General features: G+C 37.4%; 1 protein-coding gene across 1 annotated transcript in view; it reads right to left on the minus strand.

Annotated features, from left to right (window-relative positions):
- Positions 1–17,635, minus strand: part of IMPG2 (interphotoreceptor matrix proteoglycan 2) — a gene marked incomplete at both ends in the record, with an annotated part of 76,678 nt that overhangs the window by 43,696 nt on the left and 15,347 nt on the right. Inside the window, 4 exons of the mRNA XM_080696504.1 lie at positions 7–65; positions 5,399–5,560; positions 12,511–12,593; positions 13,488–13,537. Coding sequence (XP_080552630.1) covers positions 7–65; positions 5,399–5,560; positions 12,511–12,593; positions 13,488–13,537 — 354 coding nt within the window. The remainder of the gene's footprint in view (positions 1–6; positions 66–5,398; positions 5,561–12,510; positions 12,594–13,487; positions 13,538–17,635) is intronic.

Raw genomic sequence — 17,635 nt, forward strand, 5'->3', positions numbered from 1 at the left:
ATTTACCTAAATTCAAGAACGCGAATATCCTTGTAGCCTGGTAACCCAGCAAATGCATTTTCAACCTATTAAAAAAAAATGGTAAGTATGTAGAAATGTGGAAAAATACATATAAAATACTTCTAGGAATAGAATAACTGAAAAGTACAATATTTACAATTAGTAGAAGCTTGTACTCATAAGCAGTTCTATATGGGTCAGGAGGTTTTTAAAAAAAAATTACAATAATCAGAATGTTAAAAATAGCTTTTATTACAATTTTCCATAATTTCCTTTTCATTTTGTCTTTTAAGGAGATTTAATGTATTTTATTTTATTTTATCTTTTGCAGGTCTGGGGATAGAACCCAGGAGCATTCAACCTCCGAGCTGCACCCCTGCCCTATTTTTTATTCTTTAGTTTGAAACACGGTCTCACTAAGTTGCAGAGGGCCTCACTAAGTAGCTGAGGCTGTCAGCGAACTGTGATCCTCCTGTCTCAGCCTCCCAAGTGCTGGGATCACAAGCATGTGCCACCACTCCTGGCTAGGATGTAATGTCTTTTAATGCCTTAATATTAATTTTTTCCAAATTATAAAGAAGCATACGTCTTATTGGCAAAGAACTGCTTTTTCCCTTATCTGATGAAAAGTGAAAAAACATTCATTTCAAAAGAAACTATAATAACATTTTCAAATATCATTTGGTTTAGAAATCTGGCCCCAGCAAACACACTGATGAAGAGTTAAGAGACTGTTTTCTGTAAGTGTGAAAGTGTCTGGTGGCATCTGTTTCCTGTTCCTACAACATGAGACCCAGCATTTGAAAGGAGTACAGGAGCCCTGACTTAGCCCCAGGATCAAGGCCTTGTAGGCGGACCCCCATGGAGGAGGATAAGAAGCAGTGGCCAGGTAACCCAAACTCTCAGAAGATCAACTGATAAGCTTTAGAAGCTGGTTTTAATACTGAGTTTTAAAACCCAGCCACATTCTGAAATTTGCCTCGGGAACATAAATAAGACTTATAAGAAAACAATTCAAGGTTACATACGGCTTTTACTTAAAAACTCAAACTAGAATGACAAATACATTTTCTTATATGTATATAATGCATTTATGTATTTATATATGTATACAGAAGGAAGAAATACTGTACATACTATCTACTGCTACAATTATTTTTTATTTTTATGTGGATCATATTGAAAATGGCATACATTTGCTTGAAAATGGCATATATTTGCATGGGTATAGAAGAGAATAAACCATTTTTCTGATCAATTCTTATATCTAAGAAAGCCTAACTATAGTGTCACTATTTCATGTGTGAACACACACACACACACACACACACACACACGCACACACACACACACACACACAACCTATAATTGTTGATATAATTTTCTCTTGTCTCAACAGCAGCTGCTGACCTTGTGGAAGTTTTTATTGTTTAGATGATTGTACTCCCATTTATTCACACATATGCACCCATCAGAAAACAGAGAACTCTATTATTTAATATAACTTTAAAGAAAAATGAAGACTAGGAAATCCAAAATAACAATTAACCTTTTAATTTTAGCTAATTTTATGAATCTGGTTGTGGCATTTGTGTCTGCAATAAAACATATGTTAACTCCCTCATTAAAAAAAAAAAGCAGCGATATAACTCCCTATGAGTTTAGAGACTAGAGGTAGAAAAAAAGAATGTTAGGTTGAACTACAGATCTAAAAATAAACAGGTTAGACAAAAATATGTATTTTAACATAATTGAACATTGTATCTGTACCTTTTCAGAAGGTGGCTGACTACCACATAGGCTACAATAAGACCAACACTAGATCAAAGGAAATAACAGACTTTGGAGACTTCTCTGGGTTTTTGTGCTGGAGATTAAGCCCAGTGCTGTTCTACCTTTAAATTATACTCCCAGCCGGGTGTGGTGGCACACGATTGTAATCACTGTGCTTGGGAGGCGAGACAGGAGGATAGCGCAGGTTCTGAAGCCAGCCTTGCTGGTTTAAGAGACCCTGTTTCCAAATTAAAAAAAATATAAAATAGGTCTGGGAGTGTAGCCCTAAAGTAGAAGGGCTTCCAGGAACCCCAGTACCACCAAAAAAAATAAAAATAAAAAATAATAAATTATACTCCCAGCCTTTTTATATTTTATTTGAAACAGGGTCTTGCTAAATTACTAAGGTTGACTTCAAACATGAACTCCTCCTCTCTCAGCCTCTCAAGTACTGGGATTATAGATATGCACCATCATGCCCAGCTTTGGGTATTTGCTTTTAATCACGTTCTCATATAATCAAATGAGTGGAATTCTTTTTATAAATCTTGGTTCACTCAAGACCTTAACAATAAGGGATCAAAACCATGATACTTTCTGCCTATAGTGACTTGTGGTAGAGAATTTGTGGAACTCTGAGGTCTAGTCAGCTCTGGGTTTGCTGGCACAGTGGCCATGCATAATGAGTCTTTCTTTCTAAAACTAATACTGCTGCCCAGCCCATCTACCACATCAGCTTTTGTAATATTAAAATGAATGTACCAGAGCTGGGCGCATGCTTGTAATCCCAGCATTTGGGAGGCTGAGACAGGAGGATCATGGTTCAAGGACAGCCTCAGCTACTTAGGCTCTTTGCAACTCAGTGAGACCCTGTTTTAAAATAAAGAATAAAAGATAGGGCTGGGGTGTAGCTTGGAGATAGAATGCTCCTGGGTTCCATCCTGAGTACCACAAAAGAAGGAGGAGGAGGAGGAGGAGGAGGAGGAGGAGGAGGAGGAGGAGGAGGAGGAGGAGGAGGAGGAGGAGGAAACAAGAAGAATGTACCGGAAAGTACTCCCTTAACTCAGAATATTGTCCCACTATATGTTTTTATTATTGCTAGACCCATTTAAGCAGGGGCTTTGCTATCTCTTGAGTCTAAACATGCACAGGTATTCTAATTCTTCACATCTAGTTAGCTACTGTACAGAGGTCCAGGGTAAGAAGTCATTCCACTTTATTAGCACCAAGGTTAACAATAGGTACAATTTACTCTATGGCACTTTGCAATGTTATTTCTATTCTTTGCCACACTGCCAAGATATACCTATTAACCTACTTTTATAGAGGAGAAAGTACAGATGCTAAAATTTCAACTAACTTTGCCATAATCACACATTTAGTAAGTGAAACAGAATTTATTTAACCTAAAATCTTTCTAATACGGAAGCCTGCATTTTTTCCACTGAATTACTGTGTCTCTTCCTCATGCTAAAAATTAGAATTAGGGTCAGGACTGGAAAAACTGTGAAATTCACAATAACTTCTTTCCTGAATTAAAATAAAGGGGGCTTTATACAATATAAAGGAAGGAACACTTTAAAAGACATAAGGGACCTGATTTTACATTCTGCTCTGATAGAGACTTAAATATACAAGTGTATCTGCCCCCATGAACTGCATCTGTAAATTGCAAATGCGTATCCACATGGCTGCTGTGGACAAACAGAAAGCAGCCTGCAGTGGTGCTGTGTCCTTGCAGAAAGAACCAGAAGAAAAAAATTACATCAACACTGTCTTCAGGTACCAACCCTCCCAAGTTGAACACACTATCTGTCCTTCTCTGGCGTTAGACTTGGTATTGTCCCACATTATTCATTTCCCCTCTTCCTCTTACCTTTCTTCTCATGAAAAAAATAAAAATAAAAAGAGTAATACCTCCTGCCCTTCATCCCTTCCCAGCAGAATTTCTTTCTGTGTGTTTTTGAATACTGTGGATGAGGGAATGATATATGTGGCTGCAGAAGGGTGCCCTTCAGTTTTCAGTAAACACAGTGACAAAATCCTTCAAAGATACAACTCTTGCCTCTCCTGGTCCGCACAAAGAAGTAACTACTGGTAGACGTTTCATCCAGGGTATGCAGGGGACAGGAGGTGCAGCGACAGGCCAGACAAGGAGGCGTTCCTGACTTTATGACCCACAACTTCCCTCAACCCAGTAGCCACCTCCATCACAAAGGCATTGCTGAAGCTGTTTTACAGAGCATTTATTAGACTTTCTCTAAATCTGTGGTTATTCCCTGTAATTATTTACCCAAACACTAAGGCATATTAAAGGTTTCTTAATCCAAGAGCAAAAAGAACCAGACAGCCAGTCTGAGGTACTATCTGATGCCAGGTGGCCACTGGCCTGGCTGACATTTCTTCCACATACCATACAGCCTTGCAATTTGGCTACACAGCTGGGAAAATGAACTGTCTGGCCTACCTCCCTTGTTTGACGGCTACAATGATGCTGTTTGGCTGAGAGGTGTTTATTTTTATTTCCCCTCTGGACACAGTATCTGGAGAAGAAAATTAATCCAAGGTAATGGAATTGACAAACTTGGCTAAGGAGAACCCAATCAAGAGGGAATGGAAAAGAAATAACAGGAAGGAATGAAGTACCCTGCCACCAGACAGAGTGGGGAGATGGTGTTCAATGCCTTACTACATAAGAACAAAGACAGCTGGGCGTGGTGGCGCATGCTTGTAATCCCAGGGCTTGGGAGGCTGAGACAGGAGGATCACACAGGTTCGAAGCCAGCCTCAGCTACTTAGTGAGGCTCTCCGCAACTTAGTGAGACCCTGTTTACAAATAAAATATAAAAAAGGTCTGGGAGTATAGCCCGGAGGTAGAAAGCCACTGGGTTCCACCCCCAGTACCACAAAAAAGAGAAGAAGAAGAAGAAGAAGAAAAAGAAGGAGGAGGGGGAGGAGGAGGAGGAGGATACATAAGGAGCAACCAGGTACGTCATCCCTAACTGAAAGAATCTTGAGTTCTGGTCCTATACAGAATTCTCCAGGAAAGCAAATTTATGTGATGTGCTAATTCATGGTTCTTTAAATAAATCCCTTTTTAAAAATACATCTTACCAGGGGACAGAGATAGGAGGGAAATTCATTTTTAGAGGATACTTGACTTTAGTGACTTAAGCATTGAACTAAGATTACCTAAGTGTTAACTACACAAAAATTTTCAATCTAAGAAAAAAGAATACTAAAGATAAAATTTTAAAAAATTAATTTAATATTCCCTAAATTTAAAAAAAATTCACTTTCTCAGAGATACTCATTTCTCTCAACCTTGTCAAGTGAAAATCATGCCATAGAACTGAGGTTCTTTGGCCATAGAGCAAAAACTGGGAAGAACGTTTATTTGTTAGCAGATGGCAAGATTTTCTTTTTAGTGAAGAACTTACCCATCTTTCTGAGAACTTTTCACAGAGCTTTCTGAAGAAATGACTGAATTGCCAACCTCAGTAACCAAGTAGAGCTTGAATCCTGAACTTATTTAAGTAATGTTGTGAACATGAAAAACTTAGTCCCCCAACAAACTATCTTGTTTACCAAAAAAAAAAAAAACAATGAAACAAATATAACACACCTCAGAAACGAACTCTTGTACAAGGTGTTGGTGGTGGGAGCTGGAGGGATCCTGTAGCTCTTCCCTGTACTCCTTTCCCAAAAGGTGGATACTGAATTCTGCAATCTGTTCAGCTGCTGGCCTTGTGGGCTCTTCTATCACATTCTCAATCTCATTGCTCATCTGGATTTTTAGAAAAGAACAATAAATGTCAGTGTCTGTTCATTCAATCAACAAATACGGATTGTCTACAAAGTTCCAGATATTGTGCAAAATCAATCAAATTCTGATGATGACTCTTTATGTAGTGTTTGCTTCAGAGCAAGCTGGATAGACAAAGATACAGGTTAGGCGGGGCATGGTGTAGCACATCTGTAATCTTAGTGCTTGGGAGGCCAAGACAGGAGCGTTGCACGTTCAAGACCAGCCTCAGCACTTTAGCAAAGCCCTCAGGAACTCAGTGAAATCCTGTTTCAAAATAAAACTATTTTTAAAAAAGCTGAGGATATATAGCTCAGAGGTAGAATGCTTCTAGGTTTAATCTCCAGTACCCCCCACACACACACACAAAATATACAGACTAATATTAAAATACCATGTATTTGTACATTCCTTTGAACACATATTGACCAGTTCAATTGAAAATGGAAAACTTTCTATAGGAAACCATCAAAGTGAGTTTAAAAAAAAGTTGACTGTGCTGCAATTATCATCTACAAATAATCTAGAAATATGGTTCTCAAATTATTGGGTCCTAAAGACTCTTTAAATCTTAAACATACCTGAGTAACTCAAAGAAGTCTCAAAGAAGTTTGGTTTATGTAAATTATTCCTACAACTTTTTATCAAATAAAAATTAAAAGAAAAATTGGAAAACATTTAATAATTCATTTAAGAATAAACCCATTTCATGTAAAAACAAAAAATAATTCTACAAAGTAAAAATAGTGAGAAGAGTAACATTGTTTATATTTTTGCAGATTCTTTAATGTCTGGCTTAATAGAAGTTAGCTGAATTCTCATATTTACTTATACAATCAATTAACTGCAGTGTGCTATTTTAGTTTAAGTACACAAAGAAAATCTGGCCACACAGATGTATATTGGGGAAGGAAAGAATATATGAATAACCTTTCAGATAATTGAAAATGTTACTTTTTATATTATATCAGCTCAAAAAGTGTTTTTTCTTTTACTTTTTCATTCTTTGTTTGTTTGTTTGTTTGTATTTTGGTACCAGAAATTGAGCCCAGGAGTGTACCTCTAAGTTATACCTCAGCCCTTTTAATTTATTTTTAATTTTGAAACAGGGTCTCACTAAGTTGCTGAGGGTCTTGATAAATTATTGAGACTGTCCTCAAACCTGTGATCCTCCTGTCTCAGCTGAGTACTGGGATTATAGGCATGTGCTGCTGGTCCTGGCTAAAAAGTGGTGGTTTCTTAAAGGTCAGTTGCTATATGGAGTCAAAAAGCATACTCAACAAATTTTTATAGTAACCCATAAAATTAAACCCAGATCTTTCAGTGACCAAAGCTGAAATTATTTGAGCAAGAAAAAATATTGGATTATAATCCAAAGACTAAAGTAAATATCTATGAGTCCATACCGATATAAATAAATGACTAGCCAGGTGTGGTGGTGCATGCTTGTAATCCCCGCGCTTGGGAGGCAGAGACAGGAGGATCGCGCAGGTTCGAAGCCAGCCGCACTGGCTTTAGAGATCCTGTTTCCAAATAAAAATATAAAATAGGTCTGGGAGTGTAGCCCTAAGGTAGAAGGGTTTCCAGGAACCCCAGTACCACCAAATAAATAAATAAATAAATAAATAAATAAATAAGAAGTAAAAATAGTTTCTTACAGCCAGATATGATGGTGCATGCCTGTAATCCTAGTACACAGAAGGCAGAAAAAGAAGAATCGCAGGTCCAAGTCCAGTCTCAGCAATTTAGCAAGACTCTCAGCAATTTAGGGAGACCCTGGTTCAAAAACAAAATAATCCAGGCATGGTGGCATAGGCCTGTAATCCCTGTACTTGGGAAGTGGAGACAGGAGGATTGCAGATTCTAGGACAGCCTCAGCAAAGACTGAGACTTTCATCAACCTAGCAAGACCCTGTTTCAAAGTAAAAATGAAACATCAGGCTAGGGGTATAGCACAAAGGTTAAAGGCCCTTGGGTTCAACACCCAGTACTACTAAATTAATTAATTAATTAATTAATTCAATGGCTGGAAGCCAGGCGTGGTGGTGCACTCTTGTAATCCCCGCATCTGGGAGGCTGAGACAGGAGGATTATGGTTCCCAGACAGCCTCAGCTACTACTTAGTCCCTTTGCAACTCAGTTAGACCCTGTTCAAAATAAAGAATAAAAATAGGGCTGGGGTATAGCTCAGATGTAGAATGCCACCGAGTTCCATCCTCAGTACCATAAATAAATAAATAAATAAATAAATAAATAAATAAATAAGGCTGGAGATATAGCTCAGATGTAAAATATCCCTGGGTTCAATTCCCAGTACTACACACACACACACACACACACACACACACACACACACACACACACAAACATGTAGAAGAATGAGGAAATTCTATGATCACTATTAGAACACTGCAGTAATAACAGCTGCATGCAAGATGCACTTGAGCTCAGTTATTTAATCCAAGTCTTTATGTTCTGGTACACAAGAAAATCAGGGATTGGAAAGTATGAATGACTAGCCTAAAAACTCTAGGAAAATAGCAGAGTGGGGACAGAACTTAGGTGTTTTTCTTACTGTGTCATTTTTCATCCCTGATGGTTCTATAATCAAACTTTCAAAACTTTCTAATGGAAAAGAACTTTGAAGATCCCACCTTCCCTTTGATGCTTAAATTTTCTCTACATTGTCCCAGACAAATGACTGGTCATCATCAGTTTAAGTGGCTGTGATATGAAATAAGCATGACTTACAAGGGCAGCTATCATGGGTGGGAAACTTTTAACATTAAATCCATATTACCTTCATATTAATTTCACCACTCATCCGAGTTCTATGACCTTGTACACAAATATGAACTGAAGTCCCACTGAGCCTTTCAAATATGACAGGCAACCCCCATGTCTTCTCTGACTTTTCATTATTTCCTCTTGTCTAGATACTTCTCAAGATCTTACTATTTATGAGGTCTAATCAATCAAAAGGTAGTAGGACTACTTTACCTTATAGTAGATTCTATATTTCTGTAAATGCAACCAAAAATTATTAGCTTTAGCTTGTTTTATTTTTTTTACTAACTATATCATCCTGTTGACTCATTTTAAAACTACTATCAACAAAATCTCTCAGTCTTAAGGAATTTTGCACAAGATCTTGCATTTTTTCCATTTAAATTTCATCCCACTAAATTTGGACAAAGATTCGAATTTGTAGTATAATATTACAAAAGGAATACTTTGTGTGACCTTACTACTACAAAATACCTAAAATGCTGAGTAATATTTGTTTGTTTGTTTGTTTGTTTGTTTGTTTGTTTGTTTTGGGTACTAGGAATTGTACTCAGGGACATTCCTCTTCTAAACTATATACCTATCCTTATTTTTTTTAATTTTGAAACAGGGTCTCACTAAGTTTCTGAGGCTGGCTTCAAACCTGTGATCCTCTTGTCTCAGCCTCCCAAGTACTAGGATTACAGGAGTACACTACCATGACTAGCTGAATAGTTATTTCTGGTGCTTTTCCTGGTTTTTAGGAAAATAGAAACAAAAAAAAATTTTTCAAGATGTCAAGAAAGATAGATTACAGGAACCTACAGAGTAATTCAATATTGACTGTGGCAGCTTTCATGAAGCATTTGCTATTCCTTCATGACACAAACTTTAGTATCAAATACCAAAAAAAGGGTAAGATAAAAAGTGGAAGGGCTATACATATTACAGAGTCAAAGACTCGCACATAAAGCAAAAACTCAATGGACCGTTTGATGAACAACTTAGTGAATTAGACTGAAAGAAGAATTAGTAAAATTGAAATGTGTATGCGTGTGTGTGCTCACACGTACATGCGTGCGCATGCGCGCGCGCGTGCGTGCGTGTGTGTGTGTGTGTGTGTGTGTGTGTGTGTGTTACTGGGGATGGACCCCAATGGTATTCTACCTCTGAGCTACACCTCCAACCCTATTTTCTTTTTTCTTTTGAAACAGGGTCTCATTAAATTGCCAAGGGACTTGCTAAATTGCTATGGCTGGCCTCCAATCTATGACCCTCCTTTCTCAGCTTCCTAAATACTGGGATTACAAGCAAGCAGCACCACACCCAGCTAAGATGAAAAAAATTAAATGTAACATGAAGTTTCATTTCAACAAAGAAATGAAAGTTATTAAAGTAATAAAGAGACAGGAGGGATAAAATGAGGAAGTCAGACATACCTAATGATGACAGGTGAGAGCTTAGAATTTATGTTAGACATAAAGTCTCATATCAAAAATGTACAACAGATTCAAAGCAAAATAAGTAAGCAAAAACACAGGTATGTTTCATTTTCCTTTGCTTTATTTTGCTTTGCAGATACCATATTTGTTAGACATTGAAAGTTTGTGGCACCTCTGCATTGAGCAAGTCTACCAGGCCCATTTTTCTAATAACATATATTCACTTCATGTCTCAGTGTTAGTAATTCTTGTAGTACTTGAAGCTCTTTCATTATTATTTTATCTGTTATGGTGACTTATGATCAGTCACCTCTGATGTCATTATTGCAATTATTTTGGAGCATGAACCACAGCCATATGACAGTGAACTTGATTAATAAATGTGTGTGTTTAGACTGTTCCTCTGGCCTCCCCTATTCTTTGAGATATAACAACATTGAAATTAGGCCATGTAAAAACACTACATGTTAAAGAATTATACATTTCTCACTTTAAACAAAAAAGATAGACATTATTAAGCTTAGTAAGAAAGGCATATCAAAAGCCAAGACAGGGTGAAAGGTAGACTTCTTGTGCCAAAGACTTAACTAGATTGTGAATGAACAGAAAAGGTCTTGAAGGAAATTAAAAGTGCTACTTCAGTAAATGTACAAATTATAAGAAAGCAAAATAGCCTTATTGCTGATATGGAGAAAATTTTAGTGGTCAAAATGAAGATTAAAAAAAAAAGCCACAACATTCTCTCAAGCCAAAGCTTAATCTAGAGCAAGGGCCTAACTCTCTTCAATCTAGGAAAGATGACAGAGAGGTAAAGAAGTAACATTAAAAAAGCCTGAACTAGCAGAGGTTCATTCATGATGTTTAAGTAAAGAAGCCAGATATATGATATAAAAGTGCAAGACTCACTTTCATCCAACAAAATATTAGAAATCTAAGCCACGTCAATAAAGCAAGAGAAAGAAATAAAAGACATCCAAAATGGAACAAAGGAAGTAAAGATATACCAGTCTGCACATGACAAAATTAAATATAGAGAAAAACTAAAGACTCCACCCTAATTACTGCTAGAACTCCCAAGAAAATACAGTAAAGTTATAGGGTGCAAAATAAATAACACGGAAAACAATGCCGTTTTACCTACTAATAATAAACTTGCTGAAAATGAAAAAAGAAATCTCATTAACAATAGCTCCAAAAAGTATCCAGGAATAAATTTAACAAAGTAAGTGAAAGAACTCTAAAATGAAAATCTAACACTAAAAAAGGAAGTTGAAAAATATATCCAAAAAAAATGGAGAGACATCCCATATTTGTGGATTAGAAGAATTAATACTGCTAAAATGTCCTAAATACCCAAAGTGATATCAGAACCAATGCAATATCTGTCAAAATACTAATAACACAGAAAAACAGGATACCAATTATAAAACTCATGAGGAACCACAAAAAACTCCAAATAGCTAAAACAATCTGGAGCAAAAAGAATAAACCTGAAAGCATCACAGGACCTAACGTCAAAATATACTTCAACCCTACAGTGACCAAAACTACATGGTACAGATATGAAATCAACACAGACCTATGGGACAGAATAGGGTTGCCAGAAAGTAATCTATTTATATACAGCCAATTGATTTTCATCAAAAGCCCCAAGAGGCTGGTCGTGGTGGCGCACACTTGTAATCCCAGCATTCCGGAGGCAGACACTGGAGGGCCTCAGCTACTTAGCTAGGTCCTTCGCAACTCAGTGAGACCCTGTTTCACAAGTAAAAAGACTAGCCGGGCGTGGTGGCGCACGCTTGTAATCCCCTCGCTTGGGAGGCAGAGACAGGAGGATCGCGCAGGTTCCAAGCCAGCCCCACGCGCTGGCTTAGGAGAACCTGTTTCCAAATAAAAATGTAAAAATAGGTCTGGGAGTGTAGCCCAGAGGTAGAAGGGCTTCCAGGAACCCCAGTACCACAAAAAAAAAAAATTTAAAAGACTAAAAAGTGGGGCTTGGGGTGTAGCTCAGAGGTATGATGCCCCTGGGCTCCATCCCCAGTACCAGAAAAAAAAAAAAAAAAGCCCCAAGAACATATGGAAGAAATAACAGTTTCTCCCCATAAAAGATGCTGGGAAAACTGGATATCCACATGTGGAAGAATGAAACTAGACCTCTATCACTCACTGTATACAAAAATCATTTCAAAATATATCAAAGACGCTGGGCGTGGTGGTGCACACTTGTAATCCCAGCGCTTGGGAGGCTGAGACAGAAGGAACACAGGTTTGAAGCCAGTCTCAGCAACTTAGTGAGGATCTCATCAACTTAGTGAGATTCTGTTTCCAAATAAAGTATAAAATAGGTCTGGGAGTATAGCCTGGAGGTTCCACCCCTAGTATCACCACCAAAAAAAAAATTATATATATATATATATATATATATATATATATATATATATATATATATGTCAAAGACCTAATATCTGAAACCATAAAACTACTAAGCAAAAACACTTCAACCCATTGGTATAGGCAAATGCTTTTTGGATAAGAACCCGGAATCACAGGCAACAAAAGCAAAAATAGACAAATAGGATTACATCAAGCCATAAAGCTTTTTCATGACATTTTTATAGCAGGACAAAAAATAAGTCTTGCATAGCAAAGAATGAAATATAAAGTCTCTCTCAACTCCTGCCTTCCATGTTTAGAAGCTAAGTAGTGAAACAGAAAGTGACTCACACTCTCCTCTGGCATCTCCAAGCTGCTCTCTGAAGCACCTTCATAGGAGGTCACCCCTGGATAGGGAACACTGGGCGCAGCACCTAAGGAGAAAAACAACATGTCATGATTAAGTCCCAGAGTAAATCAAGAGTCATATCAGGAAGCACAGAACTTACTTCAAAGGACTTCTTACAAGTTCTTTATTTTGTCATACTGGAAATTCAGCCCATTTTAACCTTCACACACATTGGCACGGTCTTCCCAGATCAAAAAATAATCACAACTTGTTCAACAAGCATTTTTTTGTACACCCACTATATGTCTGGCTCTGTGCTAGATGTTAGTGATACATAGACAGTTTCTATCCTTAAGGAGCTATCTAATAAAGGAAACAGACACTGGAAGCAGTAACTATACCTGAAAGAAGGACTGGTGGAAGACTAGAGATCAGCCATGATTTAACAATCACTGAAACTGTACTGCACCATGCAATTCATGTATGTTTGAAATTTCTGATACAACGAAGTTTGTATTTTCCAAATTTAAAAATAAAGAAAATAACTACCAATTTGTAAGAAAAACAAAGGTCAAAGGATTGTGTTAAACCATGCCAAAGAATGCAATTAGAAAAAAAAATCTCTACTCTGGGAAACTCTAGGACAAATGACACATCATGGTGCTAGAAAGGTTCTACCTTTGACAAACATAGCAGTTACAGAGTACTTGCCTTAAAATAATTCAGTAAGTCATATATTTGTTTTAAGCTGTGTTGTTATTTTGAACAATTTTTTTTACTATCCACAGCCTAAGACCATAAATTAAGTAAATTAAATTAAATTAAAACTAAATTAAAAATAATTACTTTTTCTTGAGACTCTTGGTCAGTATATAGAGGAAAAACTTGATTTAAGTGTGAAAAGCTGTACTTGTGTGCAAGTTTGTCTTAATCCATAAATAACTTAAAAAGAAAAGTAAATAAAGGTGCAAAAGCATACCTCCCAAAGTGGAGCTGTCACCAACAGGAGCTGGAGAGGACAATTCAAGGCTAGAAAAAAAATGTTTGCAGTTGATAAAATGATAGGAATAGAGGGGTTTATTATATGACTTGGGTTTGTTTTCCGAAAGTAAACCATTAGATAACCAAATAAGGGTTCTCAAGCCTGAGTACCAAATAGCAAAGTTTTTAAAAATTACAACTTAAACCAGGCGTGGTGGTGCACGCTTGTAATCCCAGCATTTGGGAGGCTGACACCAGAGGATCGCGGTGCAGACAGCCTTGGCTACTTAGTGAAGCCATCTGCAACTTAGTGAGATCCTGTTTCAAAATAAAGAATAAAAAAATAGGGCAGGAGGTGTAGATCAGAGGTCAAATGCCCCTGGGTTCCATCCCCAGACCTGAAAATAAATAAATAAATAAATAAATAAATAAATAAATAAGTAAATAAATAAATAAATAATAAATAATAAAAATTACAACTTTATAATTCATTGATTTTACACTTATTTATGCTTACTCAGCTAGAATTGCCCTGCCTAAAGCACTTCCCTAGTTACAATTCACTGCCCCTTTTTTTCCTTATCATTTCAAATCGCTATGCAATTTTTTACATGATTTATCTGTCCCAACCCCCTTACTCTTCTAGAATGGTGTTGTCCAATACAGTAGCCACCGAATATTATGCAGCAATTTAAATTAACACAGTTCAACAAAGTTAAAAATCTTAGTTCCTCATTCATTCCAGCCACAATGCAGCTGTCTGGTAATCAGTAAGTACCTGCTACTTAGGCACTAAAAAGACTCTTTTAGCTGAGTCTGGTGGCACATGCCAATACTTAGACAGAAGGATCACAGGTTTGAGATTAGCCTCAGCAATTTAACAACACCCTCAGCAACCTAGCAAGACCCTGTTTCAAAACAAGAAATAAAAAGAACTGAAGGTTTAACCCAGAGGTAGAATGCACCTGGGTTCAATCCCCAGCACCAAAAAATAACCACAAAAAAAGTCCAGTTTAGAGAAATGACTTGCTGTAGGCCACATTGCTAACAGGTTTTAGGCCTCCTAGTTGCCCTTTTATCATGCCACCCTGCAAGTTGCAAGCAAAAAACAGAAGATAGTCTTAGAAAGCTTCTGCTCTTAAAAGAAAGAGATTTCCACTAGCCCATATTTCCACATATCTCAAAGGTTTATAAGTGAAATTATAGTAATTTGGGGACATTTCAGAACTTCAAAATTTGTATACATGCCCTAAGGGGAAGAGTTGTTCCATTAACTTTCCAAAAGTGCACTCAGGAGTGACTAAGTCAATTTTCAACCCATCACAATTGAAATTTCTCTTCCATGTTACATGAGTCAGGTTCCTAAAGTGATTTGAACACAGTCAAATCATTCCCCTCACAAATGTGCTCAGGCACCAGAAAGGCTCATCTTCAGAACCACTTCATTAGATAACTTACTGCTCTAAGCTAGGTAAGAAGAGGCCCATGAAGTTACCAGGGATACATGGCATATATCTCAAAGCATCGGTTTTACTGAAAGCTTAAACAGGTAGGGAGTTAAATAAAAACTGATAGATAATTTAAAACATTAAAGTTTAAATAAATGACCCTCAGCAACTTAGCAAGATCCTATTGCAGTATCTAAAGAGTAAGTGCTGGGCATGGTGGCACACATCTGTAATTCTCAGTACTTGGGAGGCTGACACAGAAGGATCCCAAGTTCAAGGATAGCCTCAGAAGGTAGTGAGACTCTCATCAACCTAACAGGATCATTTTTCAAAACAAGTAAAATAGGGCTGGAGGTGTGACTCAAGGGTAGAATACCCTTGGGTTCAATTCCCAGCACCACAATAAAATAAAACAAAATAAAAAACTTTTAAAATAAGCCAGGCATAGTGGTGCATGCTTATAATCCCAGTACTTGTATTGGCTGAGAGAAGAGAGGATCACTGGTTTGAGGCCAGCCTCAGTAATATAGTGAGGCCCTCTGAAACTCAGTGAGATGCTGTTTCAAAATAAAATAGAGCTGGGAGTTTAGCTAAGAGGTACAATGCCCCTGGATTCGATCCCCAGTACCACAGTAAATAAATAAATAAATAAATAAATAAATAAATAAATAAATAAATAAATAAATAAATAAGGCTGGGGTTGTAGCTCCAAGGTAGAACACCCCCGGGTTCAATTCCTAGTACCTAAAATATAATAAATCAAAGATTTTGGTGATCAGAGCTAGATTGAGAAGGCCGATTGGGATGATGTTTCTTAAACCCCAAGAATGTGGTAGAAAATTTGAGAAACATAGGTAAATAAATAAATAAAGCCATAAAGATTCTTCTGGTTTTCAACATTACTATCTAAAAAGAGTAACATATTAAATTAACACACCAAACCTACCATTATTGGTTATGCTGGACACATGTGCATGCAATTGCTTACTAAGTGGGCTGTTCAAACCAGAAGAACCTAAAGGATGATGACATCTGGACAAGTCACCATGATGAGCAGAGGAAGCCTGAGTAAGGAGGCAGCATCAAGAGGCCTCCTGGGTTGCTGGGGATGAGGCTAAAAACCAGCATTCAGATGCATTGGCAGGAGCCATTAGCACAGCCAGGCCTGCGTAGGGCCTATCAGTCATCCACAAGGCAATAGCCTTCTCGGTACCTTCACGTCAAATTGGTAACCCAAATTTTTTCAAGGTCTCACCAAAATTCCTAACTCTGTCCAGGTCCCTTTCAATAACAACAGCAAGAATAATTACAACTAGATTTACTGAGCCCTCGTGATGTGTTAAACACCGTGCTAAGTGTTTTATCTTGGTTGACTTAATTTAGGCAACCATCTTGACCTAAGAGGGAAATAGTTTTATCCCCTGTGAACAGATGAGGAAACTAATGCTAGCACAAGTTAAGACTTTGCTGGGGGTATCATCGCTAGCCAATGGAGGAAGTGTGATGTAAAATGTACCCATCTGGTTCCAGAAACCTCCCTGCTACCACCCTTAATTCACTAATTGCTACTCATACATGATTCTTATGTGACACATGCTCTTTAGAAGAGTTTCACTTGGTGTCTGTGACAGTGGCTTATATCAACTAAATGACCTAAAAGTCAAAATATGTACACATCCCAGAAAGAAGGAAGGGAACCTGGTCAGAGTTGAAGATATACAGAGAGAGCAATCAGGTACAAAGAGCACACAGTAGGACCAAGGGATTAAAGCATAACATGACAACTAGAACAGGATGCTGGAATGAGATGGCAGAGAAACCAGACCTGACCTAAAGGGAGGTTCAAATTGTTCTCTATATTGAAACCAAATTTCAACTAATTCGCCCAATATGATGTATGAATATAATGCACCAATAAAAAATTAAAAAATTAAATAAATAAAAAATAAACCAATTTGCTAACTAGGCAAACACTCAGAATGGAGAAGTTTGCTTAATTTAGAGGAACAAGATTTCTCCCTTACTGAATTCAAAATAACATTACTTTAATGATGATTAGTAGGAAATTCTCAGTAACTCAAATCACTTGTCTAATACTCCAACACTTAATCCCTCACCCTCCCACCCATTCTCCTTTCAGAAGACTTTAAAGAACACTTAGCAAAAAGAACCCTTTCATAGGCTCTCATTAGTTAGGCCTCCAGCAGGGATCCCTTAAAAAGCCACTCACAACAGCCTGGAACACAGGGGTGTATTGAGCTTAGAGACAGAAATACCACTTCTTTGCTGGGCCAAACCACAAATTTGAAGTTGTTCACCTCAGAACTTTATTTTAATATTAGCAGCAAACAACCTCCTACCACCTTATTTTCTCAGCTCATCCAGCACATTATTCATTCTTTGCTGCTACTACCTAATCATGTCGGTGGAATTCAGGTGAGATGTGTCAAAAGATTCTCACAGTAACATGGAACTTAAGTGTTAAAACGCTGTGGGGTTAGAAGTATAGCTCAGTGTGCTTAACACATGAAAAGCCCTGGGTTCAATCCCAGCACCTAGAAAAAAATATGAAATGAGTTAAGCACAGGCTCATATTCAGAATACTTCAGATACCCCTTGATAGTTTCCTGTGCTTTGCACTTGAATATGTTATTATAGCCAGCAGTAAAAACAAAAGAACTTAAGGCAAGAGGTTGAG

The sequence above is a fragment of the Muscardinus avellanarius genome (genome assembly GCF_963383645.1).
Source record: "Muscardinus avellanarius genome assembly, chromosome: 5".
NCBI classification, from domain to species: domain Eukaryota; kingdom Metazoa; phylum Chordata; class Mammalia; order Rodentia; family Gliridae; genus Muscardinus; species Muscardinus avellanarius.